This window comes from Penicillium griseofulvum, assembly GCF_001561935.1.
Source record: "Penicillium griseofulvum strain PG3 chromosome Unknown contig_86, whole genome shotgun sequence".
In the NCBI taxonomy this organism is placed as follows: Eukaryota; Fungi; Ascomycota; class Eurotiomycetes; order Eurotiales; family Aspergillaceae; genus Penicillium; species Penicillium griseofulvum.
This window is the reverse complement of record NW_024467473.1, coordinates 554,179-575,474: the sequence shown is the minus strand read 5'-3', so window position 1 is coordinate 575,474 and position 21,296 is coordinate 554,179. Positions and strand designations below refer to the sequence as shown.

General features: G+C 46.9%; 8 protein-coding genes across 8 annotated transcripts; 4 read left to right on the top strand and 4 right to left on the bottom strand.

The window, feature by feature from the left end:
• Positions 1-907: 907 nt before the first annotated feature.
• Positions 908-2,143, top strand: PGRI_035980 (Short-chain dehydrogenase/reductase SDR; the record flags this gene model as incomplete). The annotated part of the gene is made up of 6 exons (XM_040791311.1): positions 908-983; positions 1,046-1,500; positions 1,551-1,677; positions 1,724-1,795; positions 1,848-1,952; positions 2,010-2,143. 6 exons carry the CDS (start codon positions 908-910, stop codon positions 2,141-2,143), a joined length of 969 nt encoding a protein of 322 aa, XP_040645388.1.
• Positions 2,144-2,348: 205 nt separating this feature from the next.
• Positions 2,349-2,867, bottom strand: PGRI_035970 (uncharacterized protein; the record flags this gene model as incomplete). Its single annotated transcript, XM_040791310.1, has 1 exon — positions 2,349-2,867. One exon carries the CDS (start codon positions 2,865-2,867, stop codon positions 2,349-2,351), a length of 519 nt encoding a protein of 172 aa, XP_040645387.1.
• Positions 2,868-4,540: 1,673 nt separating this feature from the next.
• Positions 4,541-5,618, top strand: PGRI_035960 (uncharacterized protein; the record flags this gene model as incomplete). Its single annotated transcript, XM_040791309.1, has 5 exons — positions 4,541-4,741; positions 4,795-4,899; positions 4,953-5,295; positions 5,356-5,532; positions 5,587-5,618. 5 exons carry the CDS (start codon positions 4,541-4,543, stop codon positions 5,616-5,618), a joined length of 858 nt encoding a protein of 285 aa, XP_040645386.1.
• A 1,149-nt stretch (positions 5,619-6,767) lies between these two features.
• Positions 6,768-8,084, bottom strand: PGRI_035950 (arsenic resistance protein; the record flags this gene model as incomplete). Its single annotated transcript, XM_040791308.1, has 4 exons — positions 6,768-7,415; positions 7,479-7,565; positions 7,621-7,763; positions 7,817-8,084. 4 exons carry the CDS (start codon positions 8,082-8,084, stop codon positions 6,768-6,770), a joined length of 1,146 nt encoding a protein of 381 aa, XP_040645385.1.
• Positions 8,085-11,363: 3,279 nt separating this feature from the next.
• On the bottom strand, positions 11,364-12,548 carry PGRI_035940 (transcription factor domain-containing protein; the record flags this gene model as incomplete). The annotated part of the gene is made up of 1 exon (XM_040791307.1): positions 11,364-12,548. The coding sequence occupies one exon, from the start codon at positions 12,546-12,548 to the stop codon at positions 11,364-11,366; it is 1,185 nt and encodes a 394-aa protein (XP_040645384.1).
• Positions 12,549-12,707: 159 nt separating this feature from the next.
• PGRI_035930 (uncharacterized protein) lies at positions 12,708-14,084 on the bottom strand (the record flags this gene model as incomplete). The annotated part of the gene is made up of 1 exon (XM_040791306.1): positions 12,708-14,084. The coding sequence occupies one exon, from the start codon at positions 14,082-14,084 to the stop codon at positions 12,708-12,710; it is 1,377 nt and encodes a 458-aa protein (XP_040645383.1).
• A 2,572-nt stretch (positions 14,085-16,656) lies between these two features.
• Positions 16,657-17,822, top strand: PGRI_035920 (cysteine and histidine-rich domain-containing protein; the record flags this gene model as incomplete). Its single annotated transcript, XM_040791305.1, has 3 exons — positions 16,657-16,762; positions 16,827-17,430; positions 17,510-17,822. 3 exons carry the CDS (start codon positions 16,657-16,659, stop codon positions 17,820-17,822), a joined length of 1,023 nt encoding a protein of 340 aa, XP_040645382.1.
• A 1,469-nt stretch (positions 17,823-19,291) lies between these two features.
• Positions 19,292-20,890, top strand: PGRI_035910 (putative ethanolamine kinase; the record flags this gene model as incomplete). The annotated part of the gene is made up of 5 exons (XM_040791304.1): positions 19,292-19,471; positions 19,564-19,675; positions 19,801-20,225; positions 20,303-20,649; positions 20,716-20,890. 5 exons carry the CDS (start codon positions 19,292-19,294, stop codon positions 20,888-20,890), a joined length of 1,239 nt encoding a protein of 412 aa, XP_040645381.1.
• Between the last annotated feature and the right edge of the window lie 406 nt (positions 20,891-21,296).

Below are 21,296 nucleotides of genomic sequence, written 5' to 3'. Positions count from 1 at the left end.
GTCAAAGCAGCGCTATGGTTGTGGTGTATCTGTTTATATTTGGGCAGATCTCATGCTACCTAGTTACATACTGGTTGTTATCAGCAAGCGTCCCTTCGGACCTCGCAGGACCACACGCACTAAGTATTCAGCTATCCCGGCTTGTTCATGCACCTTGCTCTCCCCATCGTCTCGCTGGTGTTGTGTTCAAATGGGAAGTCTTTAATATTAAATCAAGGAAACCAATCTGTAGATTCCCCCGAGGAATGCTTGATACGGGGTGATGCTCCCAGCTCAACCAAGACCATATCCAAAAAGAGCAAACCTTCGCCAGTAGCACAATGAAGGGTACATGTGCAACCAGACGGATTTATGCATATGTCTTGGCCCGTTATTCTCTCATATATTCAATCATCTTCATTAGGAACCCAATATCTACATAGAATGTATTATTCCGACCTCGGGAGGTCTATGTTGTATTACTAAGTGCTTCTCCGTCCCGACCTCGGGTCATATTGTCTTACTTGAACATGTTTTGATATTGGACATAGTCCTATATGCACAAGTCACACTTTATCGGAGTTAATGGATATTCTATCTTAAACCCCCGATATTATTCAGAAACTGCATCCATAGTGTCTTCCATAACCTTCTCATCAGTCATCAAAACTGACTGAAACTGCATGATGACCTGGATACTTGATGACGGTAGGCTAACCTGATACGGCTCGAAGTGGGGACTTTCCTTGATGTTGGTTGGTCGTTTCGAACTATACACACAATGCACTTCATACACTAAGGCCATTATCACCGAGAAGAGAAGATATAAAGGGGAACGATGTGTCTCGCTGAAATGAAGAAGACATCAATCAACACTTCAGTCTTCTGCATTGAGTTAGTTCTTTATCTCCAAACATCTTTGTCCAAAATGTCCAACAATCAACAAATCCTCCGCTCCGAGGTCGTTCTGGAGAAGTATGGCAAGGCCCTTGCTGGAAAAACAGGTATTGCAATCTTCTTCCCATAATCTACCGAAGGGAGAGCACCAACTAAACACCCTGTGAAGTGCTCATCACCGGTGTTTCCGACGACTCCATCGCAGGCGAACTTGCACTTCAGCTTTCCGCCGCTGATCCAAAGCTACTCATCCTAACTGCCCGTGCAGCATCGAAGGTCCAAGGAATCCAAGAAAAGATCAAGTCAGCCAATCCAAATGTGGAAACCCGCTTTCTTAACATGGACTTGAGTGACCTGAACGCCGTTCGAACTGCCATCGAAGAGCTGGCAGACGTGTCTCACATCGACCACCTCGTCACCGTAGCCGGCGTAATGTTCCCACCCTACAGCAAGACGAAAGATGGATTTGAAAGCCAACTCGGAGTCAACTATCTAGCAAACTTCTTGCTGGTGAAGTTGCTCTTACCGAAGGTCCGCGCCGCGGGACCGAATTCATCTGTTGTTATCATGGCATCGTCCATGGCCAGACAGGGGAAGATACATTTCGACGACTACAATTTCAGCGTGAGTTTGGTGTACAGATTGTGGATAACAGCACTGACTATTTCGTTCAGGATGGTCAAACCTATGATCCGATGGTTGCATATGGACAGTCGAACGCTGCGAGAGTCATGTTTGCAAAGAAACTGGGCGAGAAGTTGGAGAGCGAGAAGATCCGTGTTTTCAGTGTTGATCCCGGCGGTATGTCTTCCTTACTATTCAGTGGACTTAGCTGACCGATATTAAGCGGTTCAAACCGGTCTGCAACGACACTGTCCTCCGGGATTCCTTGACCAGGTCGAGGAATGGACGAAGGCTGGTATGTGCAGTTATCTTGGTAATGCTTTGTTTTCGCTAATTGGTCAATTCAGGTTTGTTCGACCTGGATGGGAATCAAATGGATATTCCTCCGTGGACCACTACCTCGGAGGGAGCTGCTACTGTCATCACGGGAATGATTGACCCTACCATCTCTGGTTAGTAGGACACAGCCAACCTGTTTTTAGTTTGTCGCTAATCACTTCTGTATCCAGAGTACAATGGCTCCTTCCTCAACAAGAATGCAGTCTCCGACCACGAACTGCACACCCACCTCAAGGACGAAGGAAACTGGACTAAACTCTGGGACCTGAGCGAGGATCTGACCAAAGAGAAGTTTTCGCTGTAATACGGTTGAAAGCACATTGATATAGTTGGGAAATCATCCCTGCTGTTTGCTGCGCTGTTTGTCAGTTCAGAGTGAGATATTTCTTTGATATTTGCTACATAGTTTGATGTTTACATGGGTATTCATACCCAGTTTCTCCATAGATTAATCAATTCACCACTCTCCTCCTTCACCGTCTCTCACATAACATGCTCAATAGATATCATTATACAGAGGTTGAGATATCACTTCTTGTAAACACGATAGGCTCCTCCCCCCGTCGTTTCCTCCAGTAATTAGAAGACTCAATTATCTCCGGACAATCCCGTACAATCCAACTCCATTTCCTGAGCAAAGTCTCCGAAACCTCATATGCAGCTGGATCCCAAGATTCGCCCCAAACGCGAAGCCCGACCTCTTCCAACTCACTCTCGTAAAAGTCGCAGCAGAGTTCATCTTCGTCGATTTCGTCTGTCCTAGCCAGGATAGCTTCCCGTAGGGATAACACTGGGATCAAATCGATCCAGGGGTGGTGGATGATTTTCCGTTGCTTCTGGGATGGATGCAGGCTTGGTGGGAGGTGGAGCGTTGATGGACCGACCAGATTGAATTGTGACGCAAGGTCTTCGTGGAGAAGGTCGATTGTAAGACCCATTAGATTGGCGTTGATTAGCATGGCGCCGATTATATTGCATTGGGCGGCGTAGAAGGTCGGATTGCGTGAGAGTGCTCGGTGCTGAATCATATGTAAAGCTTTTTGATAGAGATTGTTCCAGAATTCATTTTGCTGGGTATTGTTCGTGTAATATACATGTTCTTCGTTTTGGTGGGGAGGTGATGATGATTTAACAACTTGATGGCTTGTCGTTTCTTTTGTTGATGCATTTCTTTTTGGGAGGTTTGAATCCTCAATATAGATCACCCATTTTTTGTCGGGCGTTTTGTGTTGGTTTTTATTCTGTAAAGCCTTTCTTTTTCCTTCATAAAATATTAGCCTAAACATATGGGGCCTAAGTCGGGCATGGCGAATAGGAGTTCCACGTACTGCTCGCACGTTGATTGAGGCGATTTTGGAGTCGTCTTCGGGCTGCGGGATCTAACATCTCCGTTGAATTATCTGTATTTATTTGCTGGGGCCCAGCCGGTTTATCAAGTTGGAAAGTCATCTTGAAAAGCACTGTAGTTGAGGGAACGAAGTGGTAAGATGGGAGAAAGTCTTAACGTGTGAGTTTCGGAGTTAGGAACAAAGACCGCGTTAGGTCCGTGATAGGCTAACGAGAAAACATACAAATATTTTAGAGCTAAGTTACTTATATTTTTATTTCGATGAACCGAATGAACTTGAGGTTATTTCCATTTTACTACTAACCCTATAGGCAACTCGGAAATACCTCCGATAATATGTTTATCCCCTTCATAGTCATGACGTAGTATAGTGGCCACCCACAATAATATATGTCTTGGAGACAATGACTATAGAAATTCATCTTATCATACAAATCCGGGCGTCTCTTTATTGGGTAGAATATGAAACTGTCCAATCTCAAGCGAATACTCACTTGTGGCCGCAAGAAAACCTCAGATACCAAAAAGGAAAGCAAGCCACAAACGACTACCGTGAGTGACAATACAGAGAATGATCCTTATGGTAGTTTGAGCGAGGTCGCTGCTCCAATTCCAGTTGAGCGCACAGCCGAAGAGGAAAAAGCACAGCATGAATCGCTCGATAACAACCTCACTGAGGCACATTCGCAACCTCATCTCTCCAATAATTGAATGATTTGAACAAAGTTATATGGTTAGAATACCCTTTGTATGTTTTATATCAGTGAGAATGTTACTAAATTACTGGAGAGCGACTTTACAAGGTGCCCAGGGACCTGGGAAATAGTAACATTTTGGAGGCTATAGATGCAAAGATGGAATTTTGGTCTCACCGACGTGTGCAAAGGAGAATAGCTTCCCTTTCCATCTCGACGCCGAGGAAATTGAGTTGAGGCTCTGTATTTAGATATGTTGCCGTGGTTTTGCCGCTAGTTGATTATTAGCCTAATTATGAGCTTAATCGCACCCTTAGCGCTTTTTATATCTTAGAGGAAATGCGTATACGGAACGACAAATGTAATACAGAATCAAGGATCAAAATAGTTATTGGCCGAGTGTGTTCATCTTGGACAGGTCATTTTGATAGATATCTTGGGACCAACCACAAACACATCTTGGCAGTGACATGCCAGAAACACTAGAGCCAATGAAATATGCTAACATCCGTGTTTATTGAACATAGTGCTTAATGAGAATCCAAATTGGTGACATGCTACATACATCTGCGCGGGGAAGCTCATCGTGCGACATACTTAAACATAAATCATGCTCCTCTTCACTGCAGATAAATAGTTTTTCCCAATATCTTTCAATATGGGTTCTGACTTAATCTATAATAGTCTCCAAGATCGTTATGGTGAATTGGCTGATCGATCTTCTACTAGCAAGCAGAAAACCGAGCAAGATATCGCCCAAGCATTCGGCTACGATGCTGTAGAGCTGAGCTCAATCCCCCAAGCTGCAAACCTCGGAGTAAGCTGCGGGAATCCTGTGGCCCTTGCCAACTTACGCGAGGTGGGTGCTACCTCTAACAGATCCTGTTATGCGACTGCCTAATTTTGCTCTAGGGCGAAACAGTAATTGATCTGGGTAGTGGTGGTGGCATCGACGTTCTGTTAGCAGCCAAGGAAGTCGGACCCAATGGGAAAGCCATTGGTGTGGACATGACCAAGGTGAGCCTCTCACTCTCATTCACTTCCGACATCCTAGTTAACTCAAAATATAGAACATGCTTAAGCTCGCTCGCAAAAATGCGGAGACAGCGGGTGTCTCCAACGCGTCCTTCATCGAGGCATCTATCACGTCTATCCCTCTGCCAGACGCCATTGCCGACTGCATCATCAGCAACTGTGTGATCAACCTCGTTCCTACAGTTGACAAGCATCTTGTGTTCAACGAGATGTTCCGCCTGCTGGGACCCGGAGGTCGTCTTGTTATCAGTGATATTCTAACTCGAAAGGAGCTCCCCCAGGAAGTGGTGAACAGTCTATCATTCTACGTTGGGTGCATTTCTGGGGCCAGTCGAGTTCATGAATATGAGAAGTATCTCTCTGAGGCGGGGTTCAAAGGTACCCCTTCGAAGTGTGATTCTGTTTTGCGCGTTTCGCTAACCATACTTTTCTTCTTAGGTGTCCTGATCGTCGATACGCACAGTGACATCAACGTTTACAAAGGTTTGGTTCAAGAACAAATGGACCTCGGAGAGACGAGCGACCAGTTGGAATCTTCTTCGTGCTGTGGGGGGACACAAGCAAAGAACGCGAACGGAAAAGATTTGCTAGAATGTGACTTTAATGAATGGGCTGGTGAGTTTCATAATATTTCAATCGCTGAACCAACACTGACTGGTTTCCATGTAGGCTCGTTTCAAATTTATGCAGTTAAGCAGTAGAAATGTCACATATTAGCTGAAATCAAACAGTCATACCTCAAGATATCTCTGTCAAAACTTTAAGCAGCACTTGATTATCCACCCTACAGCCCTCCATCGGACTGTTCCCTTGCTTGAAACCATGCTCCATCCGAAAGTACAAGACATCCAATTCCACGCCTTTGGTATTGCATTGTATCACCCATTGACAAGCCAAAGAGCACAGAGTAGTATTCAGGTCGCTCGGGACACTTGTTTCTGTGTCTTCCTGGATTCTCTGACACTGGCTAGTCTCGGGATTCGGGTTTGCCAGTTCTGCCACTTCTACCGATAGAGGATTCAAAGTGGTCAGATTGGCCTCGCTTGATAATAATGGGATATTGAAATCCAACCCCATATCAGGTGGTAGACTGGACGAATTCCATTGTTCCCAAAACGATAATGGTGTTGCATTCACCATAGACTGTTGAGTCTCCACGCTGTGAGCAAACGAGCCCGTAACCTGGGAATAGTTAGAATCTTAAGCCTATGATTGTTTGATTGGTAATCCTACTGCCGATACCATACTAGGTTCGCTGTCGTGGAGGCTTCCGGTAGGTGCAACCAAAGAGTTGAAGTTGAAGCCTAGGGTTGCCAGTAACCCTCTCATCCAAGCATTTTCGGATTGTAATTTATCAAATGCTGATAACGGTGCCGTAGATGGCGATGCGATTAGTTCGTCGTATTTTTTTGCCTTTTGTTCTAATTCTCGAATATATTCTACTCGTTTCGCTCTTGATCGCCGTTGATTATTGCGAATTCGGGCGAGGTCTTCGCTCTAAATGAATAGAATATGAATTGAATGAGATACGAAAGTAAAACACTGGGATTATTTCTAGCTAACTGACCTTGGTCTTGGTTTTGGGGCGAGGCATAGTAGTAGAATTCTCGTAGCAAATGGTTTTGGCTAACTGTAGAGAGAGAGGAAGTTGAAGATATTCAAACACAAATCCACAGATTTGATGTGACGTTCAAATAAAATATAAATGGAGAAGACAAGCCTCGCCAATCAGATGAAAGTGGCATGTCACTACTAACCTCGGGAATAAACACCCCCGCACATCGCGGGACTTGAAATTGATATTGACAGCTGTCTTTCTATTAATTATTAATCTAATATACATTTTAGTCTCAATCATCCCAACCAACTCGTCTAGCTATCCATTTAACAGCATATACCAGACCCAATAGCACAGGAACCTCTATAAGAGGGCCAACAGTTGCAGCAAGAGCCTGGTTGCTATCTGCGCCAAACATCGCCACCGCAACAGCGATTGCCAATTCAAAATTGTTGCTAGCAGCAGTAAAGCTTTGGACACTGGCCAATTTGTAGCCAAATCCTAATTTGTATGTGACAAGGAGGGTTGCGAAGAAGATAATCAGGAAATAAACGATGAGTGGAGCCGCAACTCGAACCACGGAGACGATTTGCTGGACCACGTGGCGGCCTTGTGAGGCGAATAGCACAAGGATTGTAAATAGCAGGCCGATGAGGGACCATGGGCTCAGCCATTTCAGGAAGGTTTCATCGTACCATTTGGCAGAGATGCGTCGGACGACAAAACGCGTGACGATTGCGGCGCCGAGTGGTATTCCGAGAAATACGGCGACACTTTGAGCGGCTGTTGAATATTCAAATGTAACTGGATCGCCGCTAATGACGCTGATGAAGAACACCCCCATTGGAGCGAAAAGAACCATTTGCAGCACTGAGTTGAGAGCGACAAGGATGGCACAATATTCGTTATCGCCTCCGGCTAGTCCTGTCCAAACCAGTACCTAGAAGCTACGGTTAGAATGACCTTGTTTCCAAGAGCAGTTTACTCGGTGATATAGGCTTACCATAGCAATGCATCGTGCCAACCCGACAACGATAAGTCCCTGTCGCAATTCTGGTTCATCGGGCAAAAATGCCCACGCCAAGGCCAGCTAATGAAACCAAGTCAGTAAGAAACTCCGCGACGGAAGAGTTCGAATAACTAACCATAAGGAAGGGGGCAATAATCCAATTCAGAACAATACTGAAGGCCATCTGAACCCAAATGCCTTTCTCTCGGAAAATATGATGCAGGGATTCGAAGCGAATCTTGCACAAGATGGGGTACATCATGACGAGAAGACCCACGGCTGAAGATAATTCAGTAAAGAGCACGAAAGTGTTTGGACTTGCTTGGACGTACCTATGGGAACAGATACGCCGACGAATTTTCCCCTTTGCAGGGCAGGTCCTGTGCTTGGGACAAAGTTGCCCAGTATAATTCCAATTGCCATAGCGAGAAAAATCCATAATGCTAAAAATCGGTCAAGGAGACCGAGACTTGAGAACATCGACTTTTTCTCTAATGGTTCATCTGGAGAAGAGGTTTCATGTTGCTTTTCAATGTCGCATGGTTTTGTTTGGGCGTTGGAAAAGCCATGTAAACATGATTGTTGCCGTATGGAGACCATTGTAAATAATCGAAATTGTTCGATTAATGGTTGATCTGGCTATACTGGAGAGAACAGATGAGATTTCATATTTTATATTCCCATTTTTGTTTATTGCATGAAAATGGCAAATGATATGTCACTGGCGAACGTTGATTGGCCGAAGAATTAAACTATTCAAAAAAAGTTTCGGCCAATCAGAATCCGCGAGTGACATTCCTCACACGCGGGGTATTGGGGGTATTCTGAGAAACAACACTCTGAGGTCAAGTCTCTCAATTTCTCAAATTAGTCAATTCGGAAGTCGTATAGAACATGTCGGCCGAACTACCATGGCACGCTGCATATCCCGCGCCAAGGGGTACAGCACCCTCAATATCGCGAGAAGAGCTATTGCAGTGGATCCGAGAGGGTAAACAAGCAGGCAAAGACTTTGTCCTTGTTGACTTGCGTCGTACAGACTATGAGGTATGGGTGGCTCAAAAAGGGCGACGCCTTCAGACGCTGACGACATAAAGGGAGGAACGATCCAAGGGTCATTGAACTTGCCAGCTCAGAGTCTATACCCCACGATCCCAACATTGTATTCTCTGGTGTCGAATAGCACCGCGAAATATGTGATTTGGTATTGTGGTGAGTTTTACTTTGTGGATATGATAACACCTTCCTCAGACGCGAATACTGATTTCCGTTCAGGGTCATCTGCAGGTCGGGGTACTCGTGCTGCAGGCTGGTTCTTAGACCATCTCGAAGATCAACAAGATACAGAGGTCAAGAGCTTGGTTCTTTCAGGGGGCATTAAAGGATGGGTTGCGGCCGGTCCCGAGTATACTTCGTTGATGAATGGTTATGATGCATCAGTCTGGACAAAGTAAAAGTATTCAATTGAAATCAATCGAATGAGATGATCTTTAATGTCCACTTGCGACCTTTGAACGGGTCACTGACAATTAAAAAAGCAAAGAGAAAGGCTTTCATAAATAAAAGCTAGCACTGTGGAAAGTTCAGATGCCTGCTTTTCCTGGCTGTCCAAGTCAACGGGAACACTTTCTAACCAACCGAAAGTCGGTTGACGACATACGATAGTCTGGGGACAATTCTTGGAAAGCCACCAAAAGGATCGTTCAGTCCCAGTTCATCGTATAACTGTTGCCAAATAACCAGAGGGAGGCGGATATCATTGTCCGATATCATAGAGGCGGTAGTAATGACCCTACCTTCGATGGAGATTTCACAAGGTCAGCTAATATGGCGCGGGGATATGCGATTGGCAATTTCAGTTTTGGTGCGCACTGGAAACATCCTTGCGAGTTTCGTAGAACATGAGAACAGGGAGCACTCATCAAGCACCCATTCCAGCCAAGTTAATCATACATTTGCTGCCATAGAATGGAATCAGGTGGATGTCATTGTCAAAAATAACGTACGAACGATTGGCGCTGTCCGGCATAGATGGCGAGAAGATCAACCGTGGCGTTTAAGCTTTGGCGCGCAGCCACAATATTCTTGGAACTTTCGTAAAAAACGAGAACAGGTCGGAGTTCTGTGCCCGGCCACATCACTCTCTATATCATAGACAATGAGAACAAGAACGCATCAAGCATAGCCTCATATAACTTATACTTGGAAGTAATAGCGAGATGAGACAGTCGATCACTCGAGCCCAAACCAAGTGGGTCGCGGGTGCATCCGCGACCCACAATTCCAGAAGCGGGGCAACGGTCGTCTGGGGTCTCTCAAATGGAACGTCGTTTGATTCCTGGTGCTTGTCCACGACTTTCTTGATTTGAATAAAACGATGTCACTTTGTTTGGGATCTTCGGTCATTGATGTGACAGAATTCGCCGTGGTGGCAATGGCGGCTATACCTCATGGAGTACCATTCACGACAAGTGGAACTATCCGGCTAGCGGTCGAAATGAGTACAGCAGCGTAGAAATATTCTTGCTGCTCACAACAGTATGCCGACAGTCTCTTGGCGAGTGTTGAAATGATGATGTGTAGGATGTGTTGAGGGTATCACCGCGACATTGAAGATGACGATAGGCGATGCCGGCTTTAGACGTTGAGACCGTGTAGATATGGACACGCCAGTGAGTCAAAGGGTTCATGATAGACGCGGATTCATAATAGATGGTGACCGGTACCTTACACTCGGCGGTGGAATGGTTGTGCCGTATGAGGAACGGAGCGGTTGACACGGTGAAGAATCAAAGCTAGGTGAGGATGGAAATGTTGTAGCTAACAATGACAAGGGTGAAGGACTAGATGGAGATCAGGTTAATTTACAAATTAGTGTGAAGATGACATTCTTGAGATTACAAATCTGGAAGGTCCCCGGGGTCATCCTTCAATGTTAGTTGTGTACGTGGATCCTCATGTAAGGAACATGAAAGTAACCAAAGAATAGTGATCTGGGGGTGAGCACACTACACGGTACTCCAGTAATGACAACGATGTGTTCAAATATTTCAAGGTTGTTTGCAGGGAAAGGAAAGGCAGCAAGATAGTATATTACATAAGTCTTGACAGATCCCGAGGTCAAAGCCATATAAGATAAATATCACATGTATGAAAAAAAAGAGGTGCCAACCCACGAACCCTGTCCCTTTAGGACCGCCACCCCCTCCAGGACAGAGACCCTAACGCCGTAATGCCAGGCGGTGTGAGGATACCTCCTCCAGCCTCACTGTGCCTATGAAGGGTGCAACGAACAACCGAAGCAAAGGACGAAGCATCCAGCACAGTAGAGTAGGATTATGGTGGCCCCAATCTACCAAGCTAACTGGGGTGGGTTGGCAGGTACGAAGCTTTCTAACTAGTATATAAGGGAACCTTCTTGGACCTCCTTCCTAATTTGGACATCTAGCTATTTTACATGGTCGAAGTTCGATTCCTGCCCGAGATGACTTTTCTATTTAATTATTCGCTTACCTCTTGGTATTTTGCCTCCACAACTCTAATATCCATAATCATCCTTCAAAGACTCTGGCTCTACTAACTCACCTTGTGCTAGAGATTTATTTTCTTCTCCCTTTCAAAGGTGTGCTTTGCAAAATTTACAAAGCCTTGATTATTGTATCTGACACCCGGTACACCCTGTTCACAAAGTGTTAATGATCATGAAACCACTTCCATGATCATGGGCACGCATAGATATATAATATAGATGAAGCTATCAAAAAAAAAAAGGAGATTTCATTCGTGACAACTACATACACATTTCAATAGCCAAAGCTTTCAATGCTCCCTTAAATCTTACATTGCTGTCAGAATTTTGAGACACAACGAGATCACTATCTATTCGCCTTGACCGTCCAGGTCAAAAGGCAAACTCTCTAGCCAACCAAAGGTCATCCTGCGGCCATGAACCTTACCATTGGCGGGATTTCCACGAGAGAACCTTTCGCATGGAACGTCAATGTCAAGACGGTCATAGATGCAGCACCAGGCATTGTAGGGGAAGGTGATGTCTTGATCCGAAATGATTCCGTCTGAAGACACGGACTGCAGCCGAATGAGAGCAAGGGTATCACGGCAGTGCTGGATTCGCTGCTTCAGCTGAGGTGCCTGATCACAATTTTCTTGGTAGTAGCGCAGTAAGGTGTCAATCTTCAGGAAATCATTCTCCATCTTAGCCATCGATTCAGCGACTGCGGCTGTGCGACATGCACCCAACTGGGCTCCACTCATGAGACAGCGCATGCGCATCGCCGCAATCAAAACAAGGCCAACAGCATAGAGATAGTCTAGTTGCTCGCACTTAGCATCGTCATCCTTCTGTTTTTCATAGGAAACATAGAGAGTTTTCAAAATGTCCTGAGCGGTGTTGACACATCTGATAGCACCAGAATACACCATGGGAAGAAAAGGAGACGACTGCACTGAGTCCAAATCCTTGCTAGTCAGATGATGATTCATCTCACAGGCGCATGGGTGAGAAAATCGCCAGGCCAGAATCAAAAACGGTCGGTACTGTCGGAGTCTAAAGTACATGTATCGTATGTTGACCAGGAGGGCTAGGCGGCGGATTGTATCATCCCTTTGCATTGCGAATTCAACAGTGGCCCCCCTCCACTGCATGAGTTTGGGCAAACGAGCGAACCAGCACGACAAACTAGCATCCAGTCTGTGAAAGGAGGTAAAGTCGGCAGTCGGGAGCCACTTGAAAGGGCATTGTACTACCATGACATGCAGGTGCTTCTCTGCAGTTACAAGATCATGGGTATTGATGAAGAGGGTCGTGCAAGCGAAAAAGAACGCGCATGGGGAACTCGACCTCGTGTCTGGGTATGATTGCATTGTGTGGTTTATGTGCGAATCAAGGGGCATAGGTGGGTCGTAGAAGGTACTCAGTGATTGCGCCATAAACCCAGACTGGAGGGTCAAATACATCTTCTTGACCCAGAGCGAGTGCCATATCATCCGAACCTGCTGCTGCGACTTTTCATCTATGGCGAGATATCCTCCAGACTTCGTGTGCATCTTAAGAACATCCGCGTCGGCGATAGCCCGAGATACCAATTGCCAGCTCATTCCAACATCCCCAATTATGTGGACAAACTCGATTTGGATGATCAGTCGGTAGAAGTGTTCAAATGACAGGGTATTGACTTCGCCCATCAGTGTCGAAACAGCGGCATCTTACCATTTGTGGCCTTGCCAGAGCGTCTTTGCGCCAGTGAGGTGACACGCGACTGCAAGACAAAACCCGAGGGTCGGATCAATAACGTTGGGCCCGAGCTGGTCGTGGCTTACAGCCATGTTGAAGGCGACCTTCAGTTGGTCTAGATCAAGAGCAGGCAGTAAAGGACTATGCTTATCAAGGAAAATGCCCCAGAGTTGCTTCGGGATATCGGAGGTGAGTGATTGGCTGCCCGAAGAAGCACCACCTGTATGGGAGGGAGCATTGTTCGAGCTCAGCGACGGCGCTCCAGAAGCAGCATTCTCAGGGGTGGAGGCGATATTATAGTTAAAGGGCGACAGCTGTGTGCCGGAAGAAGAAATCTCACTAGCCGAGGCAATGATGTCATCGGAGGTAGACAACTGGCGGTCAGAAGTAGCACGCTTCGTAGGCAAGGTGCTGATCTCGTCAGGCTGGATGCCAGGAGCAGGACGTTTCGTGGCCGCAGTTGGCGTGACAGAAGACACAGATGACATTGAAGGAGATGTCGCGGTGTTGTTGGACTGTGAAGACCGACTCGCAGTAACACGACGGATCTGGCGCTTTGCACCAGGTACATGAAACATGGTGTCACCAGTCAGATCAATGGTTTTCAGAGATGGTGTGAGTAAAGATGATAAAGATGAAGAACGGGATGGGAAAGGAGGAGGATGGGTTGGTGAAGGAGACAGAGAGATGGCAGTATTTTGTTTACAAGTTGGTTGCGAGGGTGGTTCTGGCGTCTGCGAGGAAGGCACGCGTGGAGAGGCGGGCTTGGGTGGCACCTTCCTTGTTGAGGTTGGAGTCTCTGCTTTGGCACCTGGACTGTTCAAGTGGGAAATGACTATGCCATTAGGGTCTAAAAGCTCTGCAAATTCCTTACAGTTCGCACGACCTAGCTTGGATTTGGCTGCTATGGCTGTCAGGAGCTCGGTTCGGAGGAACGCGATGCGTGAGTCTTTCTCGTCTAAGTTATAGGTATCAAGATGGGATATGACTTTTCTTAGGCGATGGAAGAATATATCGTTATGGTTGGGTGTCGGTTCGGCCGATGCACTTGACAGACATTCTTCAATGCATATGATACGCTCTTGCGTCCTCCTCTCTTCGGGGCTCATAAATGGCCCATACAAGAAGCTCTCAAACCGACTGAGAAGAATGTGAGAGCATCGGCCACCCCTTTCCAGCTTGGTTAATGCAATCTCCACGAGATCATCTTCTTCGCGCCACTCATCATTAGATTGAGTGCCTTCCAGTCGAGAAATCGCAGCTTCAGTGCTTAGGGGTTCAATCTTAGCATTATTTAGCAGCTTTATGATATTGCGCAGAGGTGCTGCTGCGATATTGCGATGCTTCATCCTCTAGATGTTGATTTCGGAGGTCAAGTTGCACTGGAGCTCCATTTCGTCTTCGTGCAGGGTAGGAGATATACTGCGCATGCGCCGTGGAGGATTGAGTCTACTTCCACTGGGCATACTGGTGCCAAATGGTGCAGTTTGACTTCGTTCCGGTTCAGATCGCCTAGCGGAACTATCGGAACCAATTTTGGATATCTTCTATCGTTTTGAAGGAGGTTACTAGGGCGTTTGCATCTACTCGACATGGCCCAACTAATTCTGGATTGATAATCCAACCACAGCATTGAAAAGGTCAATTTGTTCAGAACTGTCTGCAACTTTTGGTCTTTTGCGACCCGTTGCGGGTAAAGCGGATACATTATTGAACATTGGCCATGAGAATGGGGCACTAGTCTTCTGGGTGGTTCTGTTCCCGACACTTTTGTTCTCGGTACTAGATAATACAAAATTAGCTATTTTGACACGGCCAAGCTGATAGCGCGGATAACCATACATTGGCACGGCCACAGAAGGGTATGAGCATTCAGCTGCAAATCCCATGCTCTGGCAGTTATGGCAGACTATGTAAATTGTCAGTCATCGATCTACTTGCATCCCCGTTGCCCTCTGAAATCATGCAGTACTTGCCTGGTCTAGTGCGGTCACAGCGGTTGTACCTTGACCTGCATTTCTAACAAGCAAACCCTAAGGGGTGAGGTGATGCTGAATAGGTTGTTGCCAATGGAGCTGATGGTGGCCGCGATGTGTCAGCACCATTCGTCATTGCCGTCTGATCAGCCATAGTGAGGTTCAGTTCACTGAAGAGATTAAGTGAAGAATCAGATTTATTAATGTAACAGCATTAGTCTTTGTTGCTCAGGTCTGGAATGATAGAGTTAGTCTGGCTGGTTTGACTATAGCTTTATAGAGACCGTACAGCACACCCATAAAGCCAGGCACAAAGAGAACATCGGAAATCACTCACCAATATCATGCTCAACTTCTTGAAACAATCAAATGAAACTTGACAGGATGAGCATGTTAGTTGTTGGATGGTTCGTGAAGTACATACAGCTTGCAGCGAAGTGAGAGCAACCAGTTGTGTGGAATCCGAAAGATGTTACACCTGCAATACCGATCGGATTTGCAAGTTCTCACTGAGTTCAGTCATATGTTCTTCTAAAATTAATCTTGAAGGAATCGATGGAATCGCGCACAGGCGCGTGGTAGAGGCCTAAGGTCCACCATGGCAGATGGTTCTAGTTCTAGAGTTCAGATTATGACGAGAACTTCGAGGTAAAACAAGAGTTTAAGATCAAGACCAGCCTCATCGAATCAATCACCTTGAATCATACGCCGCATCTTCTTGCGTAATGAACATGATATCAGAAAAGGGCTACCAACGAGTAGTTAGTTAGTAGGGGTTTATTAGTCAGGGGAGTAGTTGTTATCTTACCGCCTTAGCCATCCCGACTATACTTACGGCGCCTCAATAGTAGCCTTTACAGGTACATGAGAAAATTGGAAACATGTACATATGGGATACTATTTTCTAATCATCGGTCGAATCTAGTTGCAGATCAAGAGAAAATAATGAGTGGAGGCGAATACCACAAGTCCTAGGGCGTTTGTACCAAATAACTAGCAAGGACAAGCCAACATTGAATTTGGGTAGGAAAACTAATTGGAAATTGGAACCAGAGATCAAGTATATCACTGAGGCATCAAGAACCCCGAGGAAAACAGGGAAGACAAATGTTATACAACGATGGGGGCACCAGCGAGTACATTGTGGGTGTATCTACCATCATCCACTGATGGACAAACGTATTTCAAACACATACAGAAGTGTACTCCTTAATGTGGGATGTGTGGGGCAGATAGATCCTGCTAGCAGGACCGGCGAAGCAACTTTGTAGAGCTAATGCAAAAAGGGCCATGTGCATTCTCTCCATATGAGGGTCCCAGGTATGCAGCGCGCAGTTCCAGTGGATCGTGGCAATGGCTATAGTGCGACATATAATGCTCGTCCAAAATAAAATTATCAGGACTATAGCTTCTCCGCTTCATTTACCGACCGCTCGACTTCTTGCTCTGTCCATCGATGGAACAATTTACGTGCATCGGAGAGACTGGCCTCCTTGGGCAACCCGTTGTGGACTGACTGAATGTGGAGGACTGGAACATCAAATTCGTAAACGTCCTTCCAAGATTTGTTCCCAGGTTCCATGATATCGGCTTCGATGTATTCGAACGAGCGCCGTTTCTGCAGCTGAAGCACAGTGTTTTTAGCGGTATCGCAGAGGCCACAACCCGCACGTGTAAATAGCGTCAAGCGGGCTGGGCCGAGAAGGGCATGTGTAGGAAACATAGGGACACAATTCAATTATGCAAGGAGACAATTCAACCACGGAGTTTCCAGATGGCCGGTGCCGTGACGCGAATGCGGTCAGAGAGTTCTCCGCGATGGAACATTCGAGCTTCCCCGCTAAACCCTGTTAGGCAACCCGCGCCATTCTCTCCAGAACACATTACAATCTTCTCCCTCGACTCAGTCCCGTCAATTCCCTCATAATTTGTTCTATTATACAATATGGCAGGAAAATGTGTCCACAAAGCTTGTGGCAAAACCTTCACCGACCCAGAAGAAGACTGCGTGTATCATCCGGGTCCCCCAGTGTTCCACGAGGGGCAGAAAGGTAAGTACCTTGGTGTTCAAACTATGCTAGATCTGTGTCCCATGAATCCACCAAGTATTCCCAGTGGGCCATTGCGCCGAGCACAATGTGACACCTGATCTTGCCTCTGACTTTTGCTATGTTCTACCCCCCGACACCGCTAACTTTTCAGGCTGGAAATGTTGCAAGCCCCGCGTTTTGACCTTTGAGGAATTCCTCAGCATCCCGCCATGCACGACTGGCAAGCATTCTACCGTCGATGACACGCCCGAGCCGGAGCCTACTAAGGCTGAGGAAGTCATTGCTCCTCAACCAGCCGAGCAGAAGAAGTCTGAGCGGCCACCCATCTCCACTACTCCCACTATCGCAACTGCGGCGCCGCCTGAAAAGCCAGTCGTGGAGGAGCCTGAATCCGATGATCCTGATGCGGAGATCCCGGCTAACGCAACATGTCGTCGGAGGGGTTGCGGTGCGTTCTATACCGGGTCGACTGCTCGCGATGAGGAAAAGTGTGTACACCACCCGGGCCAGCCAATCTTCCACGAAGGCAGCAAGGGGTGGTCCTGCTGCAAACGCCGGGTGCTCGAGTTCGATGAGTTCTTAAAGATCCCCGGCTGCACAGAGAAGACAAAGCACATGTTTGTTGGAAAGGCCAAGCCCCCAGGTGAAGAGAAGGTGGACACAGTCAGGTGCGTATACGACCGGACAGGCGGGCCAGTTCTATTTTGTTTTGATAGCAGCAAACTGACAGGCTTTCGCGTTCTAAAGAAACGATTTCTACCAGACTCCTACGGCCGTCAATGTCTCGCTTTACCTTAAGAAGATTGACAAGCAACGGGCCAAGGTTGGGTTTTCTGCCAACTCCATTACCTTCGACCTTCCTACCACAGACAACAAGCGCTACCAGGATACATATACTCTCTTTGCGTCGATTGACCCGGAGAAGTCAACTTTCCGCGTGCTGGGCACCAAGCTAGATCTGAGCCTGATCAAAGCCGATGGTACTAGCTGGCCAGTCTTGCGCAGTGATGACAAGTGGACTGGACAGCGCATCCAGATTGGCAACGCTGGACATGCATGATTTGAGAGGGAGGGCATGTAAAAATCTACACGATAGAAAGTTTCAAAAGTTATGACGGTGATGACAAATGAGATCTCGGCTTTCGCTGTATACGTAGGTACGTAGCCAACGTTCGCTCGTTATACATAACGCAACATGTGCGGCATGCCGACAACTAATATCTCGGTAAACGAAATCCGAACATTATGGATTTGGCTTGGCTGGATAAAGCATCACTGGAGTTCATAAAACTACTGAGGCTTCTGAGACTCTTATGGATTGCACAAAATGTACAACGTTTACAACGTGGACCAATTACCAGATAAGAACCGCGAGATATTGACAAGACCGTTGCAATCCCTGATCTAGAGTGAAGACCAGAGAGAAGCATGATAAGACTAACTCAAATCACATGAAAGTGACTGAAAAATGGTATGTGACGCCCTCTCCACAGCTAGCACCCATGGGGCTTCCCGAAGGATACCCTAGCATAGCCATAAAGTGATTGGGAAAAAGAGAGACGCCTTTACTCTCCAGGGCCGGGAACGGAAGAAAACCCATGTTGACCGAAGCCATGGATAACCCTCAGCAAGCCACTTTGTGGAGCCCCGTTGAAATTTACATTAAGTTATGTAAACCTCTACTGATGATGGAGAGAAAAGAAAAAAAGAGTAAAGGCGCGGGCGAGGAGGTCCTATTTATGCGGCTGGAAGTCAATATACGCTAGAGCTAATTGGGTCTCGGTGAAAATATTTTTCCATTTCGTTGACTAATATTGGATTTTATGACTAATTTCGATTTTTGTTGAGGGATATTGTCAGATTGGGTAAGTAGGGCTAATCTCAGGGTTTATTAAATTCATGTGACCCCAGATTATCTTTGACTTTCAAGGCTTTTTTCATGTGATTATCCCGTGACTTCAATGTACTTGGCAACAAATAACAAGCAACAAGCAATCTACATCATACAGGGAAGATAGTAAAGTACTACGCCACCAAATTATAATTGGAATAAAAGGATGTGACATTACTAAATCATTCAACAGGTATTCAATCTTTTAATAGTGGTCATATCTCAAAAAAAAGCCCCCTTAAGACATCCATGTACTTCAAGTAGTGGCGGTGGACAAGGTTAAGTACCCAGCAGATAATCCTATCTTCCAATCACGGGTCGGGAGCACGAGACCTCCCCTCGCTCTCATTAACCTCCCCGCCATCGATAGCCAATTTCTCCCCTGAATTTTAGTTCTACCTTCGCCATAATACATCGGCCTTTCCACGTCGTGCTTTCCTTCTTTCTAGAATTTATCTCCATTCGCACGTTGCACTAGCAGCTTGGTCTTGTGCAATTGCCTAAATTTTGAATTCGAGGACCTCGTCGCTGATATAGAGGCGTCGCCTGTCAGTTGTGGACTAATTAAATAGCACCAAATCAACCGAACCAACTTGCGCCCGTACCCCTTTTCGACCTCCGCTGCGCTCGATTCCGACATGGGCTCGACAGAGACTCAGACGGCCCTAGCGCCAGATTTCCGATACATTCCCCTATCATACAACCATGCGGACTCCCAAGCATCTGCTCTCAGGCTAATCCTGACCCTCAACCCCGACTGGGAGGGTCCTGGCAACAAGATTGAGTTCGTGCGATTCACCGATGGCATCACCAACACCGTGTGTCTCTCTTTTTCCCAGTGTCGCATCTCGCATTCCACAAGACTAGCAATAAGGTTGTTAGAATTCAACTGAGACTAACCGTTCCCTAGCTCTTGAAAATTATCAACCTGAAACCCGGCCTTACGGAGGAACAAATAGACAATGAGGCAGTACTTATGAGGGCGTACGGAAATGGCACAGAGATCCTCATAGACCGCGAAAGTACGAGCAAAATCCCCCGACGGACAACCGTCCTCAAAATCCCCACGTATCAAACAAGATACAAAGCCCCTCTGCGCCTCCCTTGCCCATTGCGACATATGCTGAAGTAGATCAATTATCCTTAGGAGAAACCAAGTCACACGCACTTCTGGCCAGCCGCGGTCTGGCCCCGCCCCTCCTCGCCCGATTCAAGAACGGCCTACTCTACCGCTTCATCCGCGGCAGACCCTGCGGGCACCAGGATCTAGTCTCCCCGCCCATATGGCGCGGCGTCGCCCGCCGCCTGGCGCAGTGGCACGCTATCCTGCCTAGTAGCGGACCGGAGCCCAAGGATGTCTCTGTGGCCGAGATTGCGGGATCCCAGGACGATGAGATTACCGTAATCAAGCCCCGGCGTGCGGGCCCGTCGATGTGGGCTGTGCTGCAAAAGTGGGTGCTAGCCTTGCCAGTCACAACGCCCGAGCAGCGTGCTCGGCGGTTGAGTCTGCAAACAGAGCTGCAGTGGGTCCTAGCAATTCTGGACGATGGGAAGGGAATTGGTGAAGACGGGGTATGCGGCTCCATATCTCGCTCCGCTAGACATGTGGATTGCGTCGTTGACTATCTGGCTAATCGCTACATTTATAGTTCGTCTTCTCGCACTGCGATCTGCTCTGTGCAAACGTCATTGTTCTTCCAAGCGAGGACGGCCTACCCATTCCAAAAGATGGTACTGCGCCTGTCAACTTCATTGATTATGAATATGCCGTCCCTGCGCCCGCAGCCTTCGACATCTCGAACCACCTTGCTGAATGGGGTGGCTACGATTGCGATTACAACATGATGCCGACCAAGTCTGTGCGTCGTCAGTTCCTTACTGAATACACAAAGAGCTACTGCGAACAGCGTGGTCTCGACGCGTCGTCCCAGGGTGAGATTGTTGACCGCCTATACGAGGATGTCGACCGCTTCCGTGGCATTCCTGGTCTCTACTGGTGAGTTCATCAAACCCAATTAGAAAATCATCTCCGTGGCTATGTCATGCTAAGAATATCTCTCAGGGGCGTTTGGGCACTCATCCAAGCACAAATCTCCCAGATCGATTTCGACTACGCCAGCTACGCTGAGACCCGTCTCGGTGAGTACTACGCATGGAAGCGTGAGGTAGACGGAAGCCGCAAGCAAGCTGGCGAGGAGATGCCGCTGCGCGAGTCCCGCTGGGCGTCGGAGGCGTAAAGCCATTTACAACTTGTCCAATTTTGATTCCGATCCCCTCACTATGATGAAATGACGCCGATCAATCCCTCCGCGCTTCCCAATGTCATTTTGCCGAACACGCGATATCAATTACCTATGATCCTGACAAAACCTCACCCACACCTTTATCTCATTCTTGCGATTGCAAGAAACGCTCAACATTGCACTCCAGAAATTCAACAATATCCTCGGAGTCAGCCTACTCCGAAACCGAATATAACCGATGAAACAAATCAAAAGTTGTGGTCTTGGACGACCACAGACGGACGAGGTTGGACCCAATATGTCCAACCCAGAAAATAAAGAGAAATATAAAAGCAAAATACCCTACTCCAATTGCGGTGTAGGATTGCAGCAAAAGTCTCAGGTATCTGTCGACATAGAT